Source organism: Pavona decussata, unplaced genomic scaffold (assembly GCF_977016875.1).
Source record: "Pavona decussata unplaced genomic scaffold, jaPavDecu1.1 SCAFFOLD_115, whole genome shotgun sequence".
NCBI classification, from domain to species: domain Eukaryota; kingdom Metazoa; phylum Cnidaria; class Anthozoa; order Scleractinia; family Agariciidae; genus Pavona; species Pavona decussata.
Window position 1 is genome coordinate 337,501 of NW_028145529.1, and position 7,500 is coordinate 345,000.

The 7,500-nt window shown below is 38.7% G+C and overlaps 1 protein-coding gene across 1 annotated transcript in view; it reads right to left on the reverse strand.

The window, feature by feature from the left end:
- Window positions 1–7,500, reverse strand: part of LOC146469868 (uncharacterized) — a 68,351-nt gene that overhangs the window by 51,075 nt on the left and 9,776 nt on the right. Inside the window, exons 3-7 of the mRNA XM_085122694.1 lie at window positions 4,021–4,272; window positions 3,228–3,617; window positions 1,817–2,167; window positions 630–773; window positions 1–128 (exon numbers count right to left, since the gene is read on the reverse strand). The exon at window positions 1–128 is cut by the window's left edge and continues 127 nt beyond it. Coding sequence (XP_084978820.1) covers window positions 1–128; window positions 630–773; window positions 1,817–2,167; window positions 3,228–3,617; window positions 4,021–4,272 — 1,265 coding nt within the window. The remainder of the gene's footprint in view (window positions 129–629; window positions 774–1,816; window positions 2,168–3,227; window positions 3,618–4,020; window positions 4,273–7,500) is intronic.

Sequence of the window (7,500 nt, forward strand, 5' to 3'; positions counted from 1 at the left end):
TTTGTAATGATCATGGTAATAATTTGTGTCCTGAAGTCTCCATCCCATCCTCCATTTAAACTCATCTGCCCAAGGACATCCGGATGTAGGTTTGGGTAGCCCGTATGCCCCAGCTGGCCAGCGAATGGCTGTAAATTAACGGTAAGATTGAGGAAAAAAACAGTCGTCAAGGGTTTTCAGGAGTTATCATTAGTATATCCATTTTAGGGCTAAAATTCAGGTTTTACTGCATATCAAAGTGCCAATTATTTCAATCAAGACTAACTTAAACGTTGGTCACAGATGAATAAATTTTATTGGAGTTTAAACAGAACTCTACAAAAGACCTATAAACGGATTTTAAATTTTATTTTAAAAACCTGCATGATTCACACACGGCACAAGTTGTGAGGTTGTAATAGAAAGAAAACATGAGAAATTCAGTTACAATAATTGTGGGGTCGTAGTCATAACAGTGGATTATGACGTCACTTCTGGAGTTTTAAGGGTCGTAACAGTAGATGATGACATCACTTGCGGAGTTTGAGAGATCATGCATGTAGAAGTAACAATTGATGATGACGTCAGTCCTGAAGTTTGTAGGGTCGTACAAGTAATGGTAGAGGAGGATATCACTTCCGGAGTCGTACCTTTAACAATAGATGACAGCGTCACTTCAGAAGTTGGTATGGTCGTAGAAGTCCCAATAAACGATGACATTACTTCTGGCGAAGAGGTAACGGCAGAGGATGGCGTCCCTTCCGGTATTTGTAGTGTGGTGGAGACACTGGGAGCTAATTTTTGGAGGAAAGGAATTCACTTATTCATAATATGTGAAACTATTTCAGATAACTTCAACTAAAAAATGCCTACAGACAATGTCCTTCTCACACACATTACCATTAACTATTAGGTTAATGTAAATGAAGTATTATGGTCATGCTCAGTACTGTCCAGCTGTATTAGCATAAGACGAAACAAATTAAGGCACCGTACGATGCCAACCCCATCTTTAAAACGTTATAAAAAGTTGTTTCTCGGAAAAAGAAGTAATTAAATGATTGACCTCTAGCTGATTCAAAATCATGATATATGTCATTTAGAGCCTACCCTGGGTACCAAAGGGTTTTTTTTTTCTCGCGCGCGGTGGAACCACTTTTTCGGCAGAAGGCCAAACCCACACAGACTTGACTTCACCGAAAACCACGCACGAGAAGTCTACGGCACCCAAGTTATTCAGAGCCAGTTTTTTAAACAAGATTCGGTCACGATCTAACAAAGCCACGGTTTAAAGGAATGTTCAGTAATCTGTCCAACCCGATAGTTAATCATTGTCTACAGTAAACAATGTTAACAAGGCATGTAGCAGTGACCAAGGACACGTTTATCTACGTAAAATGAGGTATGGCTATCAGGTATAAATGTGTCTTAATTTTTGTAAACCGTGGTATATGTTGGACGTCTTTTTACATAACTGGCCCTTAATAAAACAAAGATTAAATGATTCTTAGGACAAACAAGGGTATACACCTTATTCCAAAATGGTTGCCATTTAAACATTCTTCTGTTGGAGTTCAAATTAACCCTGCTTGCTTCGTTTTTAAGCTCAAAATCAAACAAATATTTTCTTTTGAACGAGGCACGAAGGGCTAATTTGAATGCAAACAAAAGAAGATTGAAATAGTATCCATTTTGGAATAAGGTTTAATAGCATAACTCGAATGCGCCGATCTTTGATGCGAAACAACCGGCTACAATAAGCTTTTCAACACGACAATCAAATATTTGAAAAAGCACAATTACATTGATCAAGACTTCAGAAATTAAAAATACTTACACGAATTATCAACAGCATAGTACGAGGCACTGAAGCCGGTGTAGGAATCATGCTTGTCTGATTTAAATAATAAAAACATTGTGTTTGACGAGGAGTATATTCCTTCCCTTGGGGGAGGGTGACCGCCGTAGAACACTCCCAATACCTCCCCTTCTTCGTTTTCTCCATCATACGTATATAACTCGTCCGTGTTCTGCTCGGTTTGCATGCTAAAAGTTGAGAATAATAAGTGGATTTTGTGCTCTTTATTAACCGTGATCCTCCAAGAGCAGTATTGTCCATCCGGGTACTTTCTCGGGTAGTTTGGTGACAGAAAACTGCCACTTTCTGCGGTAAGGGTCGCGTTACATCCTTCAAAAACAAAACCAAATAAAAACAAAAAACGTCAACTGGTAACGGGATTGGTTTTGCATTTATATAACTGTAAGATATATCTTGGGGTTTTCAATAAGTCAGTCTGATTCTTGCTGAACAGGAATACTTCTTTGTCCTTGTGGTTTTCTCTATCACGAGAATATTTATTTTTTTGCGACTAGGTGACGAAAATCCCTTGAAACTACTGAAAATGAAAATGAAAAAATGGCCAAAATTGAGTAATATCAATATATACCGCCAACTTTTGTACGCCACAGACTAAAACTTCTCCCAGTGTAAATTTCCCCGAGTTTATGAAATACATCCTAGCCATTTGCTTATTTTAAGGTGCTTTTTCATTTTCAGGCAAAGGTGTAAATTACCGCGGGATAATGGTCAATACCACGTACTGAAAATGACGCAAAGCAAATTATACTCTTTATGACACCGATTTTGAAATCATGGGTGATCCTTGCAATCTGATTGGTTCTCAACAGTGCGATTTATTCACGAATCGCACCATTTTCCCCTCTAAATCGCACCCTTTTTTAGCCCTTGAAAATGAATATGAAATAATAACAACCAATCAAGTTTCATGGCTAACCTGCTTTAGCTAATCAGATTGCAGAAAAATAAAGGGCAAAAAAAGTCATTTGGGGGGAAATTTTGCAATTTCTGTTCCCCAAATTTCCCCTTTTCCAAAAATTTATTAATATTGACAACAACAACAACAACAAAAACAGTATGATTTCAAAATGGGTGTAGTAAAGTGGTAATTGAACTTCGTGTCGTTCAATTTTGGTGTGAAATCATACTTGTAATTTCAAATCGAACTTGCGCTGCGCGCTCGTTCGATTTTGAAATCACGCGTATGGTTTCAGACCAAATTGCACTCCACCCAGTTCAATTACCATTCTATATCGCTAAATGCATGAAATTTGCTGTCAATTGTCAATCCATGACACGTCTATTTTGCTCTTAAACAGATTTTACATGGTTACGCCAAACTGCTTAGCTTGCGTGCCGGACAGTAGGCAGTAACATCTCCTTTCCTCACCTTGGTAGTAACAGTAATAGATGGTGGGGTGCATCTTTCCAGCGTTGTAAGGGTACGCCCCCCCACCTTCATCGCCATTGTTCCAGTCATTTGTGAAATAATATATCCACTCCACACTAGCTATCGCCCACTTGACCATCTGACACTTTGACGAATTGTAAGCTAACAGGAAAAATGGCGACTTAGAGGGTAGGAGGATAGGATCATTTTTGTCTCCATCTGTTCTGCAACAAAAATGGATTTCTGTGAACCAGTCATATCTGCCCTCAGGAAGTCTTCCGCCGCATTTATTCATGTTCCTTAACGTAGAGCCGTCGTCATGCCAGAAGACATATCCTTCTATTAACCCTTTAGGGCAGTGTGCGTTTACTTTATAAATGCAGTATTTTCCTGTAAAAAAAAAAAAGAGAAACGTTTTAATTAGAAAATTAGCGTAATTAATCAGTGAGAAAACTATGATTTAATTAGAGCTTTCTACGAGCTAAACAAGTCGTAGAAAACGTAAGGGAACTTTTCAGCACAAAATATATATTTCACACAACTTTCATACATTTTTTGCCTTAAATGATAAAGGTTTCTGCTTTGCTTTTTCATTCCTTAATTCTGACAGCACACGCCCTATACAAATGTTGACATATTGGGGAAAAGTTAACGCTGAAACGACTAAATACTACACACAGAAATGCCATCTCAAAGCAGCACAGCATCTTTTGTACCCTTCATATTCACATTGCCACAATTACTACCGGCCATGATCACCAACGATACTCATTGTACCTTGTAAATGACTAACCTGGTGGCCAAGCTGGTCTATATTTGTCCTTATCTGTGACATAGTCTTTTATACAAAACGACCTGTTGACAGTAATCTTGTTCACTTTTCCATCGAGGTGGAATTCCGCTGACCTCGAGTTGTTTGATTTGTAATGATCTTCGTAATTTGTGTCCTGAAGTCTCCATCCCATCCTCCATTTAAACTCATCTGCCCAAGGACACCCGAATGTCGGTTTGGGTAACCCGTATGCCCCAGCTGGCCAGCGAATGGCTGTAAATTAACGGTAAGATTTAAAAAGCAGTCGTCAAAAGGTTTCCTGGAGCTATCAAATATTATAACTATTTTATTGCTTAATGTCAAAGTGCCAATTATTTCAATCAAGACTAACTTCAGCGTTGTTCACGGATAAATAAATTTTGTTTGAGTTTATACAGAGCTCTACAAACCACCCCTAAACAGAAATTAAATTTTATTTTAACAAACTGTATGATCCACAGTCGGCAGCAGTTGTATAACTTTTAGTTTAAAACGCGACTTTTTACGCTTTTTCTAAACGTAGTCACTTCATGATCAATTTCAGCTTGGTCAGCTACTGCATTAATTAAGCATCAAACCTGACGGTCCTGAAGGTCGGAATGTACTAGCGTTACACGAGTCAGGTTTGAGTTAGATTCGTTTCTTTTATTTTCTTTTTACGTGGGATGCCTGTGCAGTCTACGTTGTAAAATGGGGCCGTTTGTTCTTCTTTGTATTCACAAATGTGCATCTTACAATTGTTAACTCGTTTTACGCGTATCAAATTCAATTTTCTCCTAGAGGGGATCTTTTTACGCGGGATGCCCTGAAGGGGCATACCATGTCTAAAAACGGGTCGATTTCTTTTTCTTCGTCGTAGCCACAAATCGGTACATTAATTTATTACGCGGGATGCCCTGAAGGGGCATACCGTGTCTAAAAACAGGTCGATTTCTTTTTTTTTTTTTTCTTCGTCGTAGCCACAAATCGGTACATTAATTTATTCATTAAACTCACCCCTCTCTTACTCGGGATGTATTGTTGTGATTGTCTTCAACAAAAGCGGGCCAATCAAAATCCATTCTTGTCGCGTATATCGCGAGAGAGGGGACCCACTCACCCCTATTTTTGTGACGTCAAAGCATAGTTTGATTTATTCATTAATCTTGGATTAAATTGGTGCCGCCATATTGTTAACATGTTGTGGACTCAAGTGGGCCGTTTTCAAACGGAAATTTCACCATTTTGAAACGGTAAATCGAAAGAATAACCTCTAAGAAGCACTCGACATTTAAAACGGTGGAAATTGGTGAGTTTCTGGCGAAGGAATCGTGCTTTGTTTGACAGTCTTAGGCCACGATGCGAGACTGAAAAGAGGTCATTGAGAAGTTTACGTTATCGTAGTGGAATTTCAGAAATTTCCGGTGAGACCCTGAGTCGCGTAACACAAGGGAAACAACGTAACGCGACCGTCGTGACTCAAACTATTCCATTAGCAAGGATAGTTTTATAAATCTGCGAAGCATACAGTTGGAATAAATGCATCTCGCGTAAATGCCAGTATATAGGCATCTTGTTCATTAAACTCTCCCCTCTCTTACTCGGGATGTATTGTTCTGATTGTCTTCAACAAAAGCAGGCCACTCAAAATCCTTTCTTGTCGCTTATATCGCGAGGAAGGGGAACCACTCACCCCTACCTGTGTGACGTCAAAGCATCATTTGATCTATTTACCAAAACCGGATTAAATTTGGCGCCATATTGTTAACATGTTATGGACTCAAGTGTGCCGTTTTCAAACGGAAATTTCACCATTTTGAAGCGGTGAATCGAAAGAATAACTTCTAAGAAGCACTCGACATTTAAAACGGTGGAAATTGGTGAGTTTCTGGCGAAGGAGTCGTGCTTTGTTTGACAGTCTTAGACCACGATGCGAGACTGAAAAGAGGTCATTGAGAAGCTTACATTATCGTAATGGAATTTCAGAAATTTTCGGTGAAAGTCTGAGTCGCGTAACACAAGGGAAACAACGTAACGCGACCGTCGTGACTCAAACTATTCCATTAGCAAGGATAGTTTTATAAATCTGCGAAGCGTACAGTTGGAAGAAATGCATCTCGCGTAAATGCCAGTATAGACATATTGTTGTCTCCTATTGTCCTTATTTTCTTTAACAAAAACGGTCCAATCAGAATGCAATATCTTAGTGTATGTTAGGAGGGATCGGAGGGGAGTTAATTACTATTGTGATTATTCAGGTCCTAGTGATCTCTCGGTGGAACTGAAAAAGCTTCTTTAGTGACGTGACCATATTGTTGTAATGTTTTAGATTCCAATATGCCGTTTTCAAAAAGAAAATTAACCCTTTTGAAGCATTAAATCGAAAGAGAAACTTCTAAGAAGCAATCGACAGTTAAAACGGTTGAAATTAAAGAGTTCAAGGCGAAGGAATCATGCTTCTGTTTGACAGTTGTAGAACCATCCAGAATACGTGGGGGAAAGGTCATTGATAAGCTAAAACACACATCGCATCACTTTGTCGAATTGATGCTTAAACGCAACTGGAAATCTACTTAACAAAAAGATTTAAGGTTTGATGGGCAATTTTTACTAAAAGTTTCCATTTAGGAAAGCTTTTTGCCTGTTTTCTTTCTGTTTTTTGGTGAAACGAAAACAATTTGTAATCTTACACTTTTGTTTACTTACGTGAGTCAAGGCACGTTATTGTAATAGAATTTCCGGTACAACGGTAAGACGCGTGACACAAGGGAAACAACATAACGCTATCTTTGTGACTCAAAATATTTCATTAGCTAGGATAGTCTGCGAAGAATTCAATTATAAGAATCAAGAAGGCCAAATTAAGCATCACGTAAATGCCAGCATAGGCATCTTGTTCCTTTTGTTTCGTTTTTTGTCTTGACATATTTGATTGTGATTCTTACTTTATGCCCAATACCCAATACTGTTCGAAACATTTGACACGAACTATATTTCCCTGTCGACGCGATCGCGAGAGTCATTGTTGGTAGCAATATTTTTTTATTGAAATTTGAACCCAATTCCTTATTCATTCTTGCCATCTATGATTTTCCTAAAAGGGTTTGACCAGTGTTTTTTGGTGACTAAAGCTTTTCACTATGCCTTGTGAAGCCCACAGAAAAGGAATTTTTAAAATCATGGCCGTCAACATTTTGCCCGCGAAGGGTATAAGTTATATTTTATGTTGTCTCGGGTGTCCTATGGAGGCAGCAAGATGGCGCTTGAGCTGCAGATTATACTATTTCACCGTTCGTTTTCTCGGATCTCTGCTGCATACAAATGGTTGCCTTTATCTTCTTAGAAAATTTATGAACACTGACGGATCGATGCCGTATATCTTTCTACAGCAGCAGAGAATCACAGTGGTAACGGCTCCAGTGATCAATAATGAGACTGATTGTTGCAGACCAGACAGTTTATCTAACTTTCTGTTTACTACTA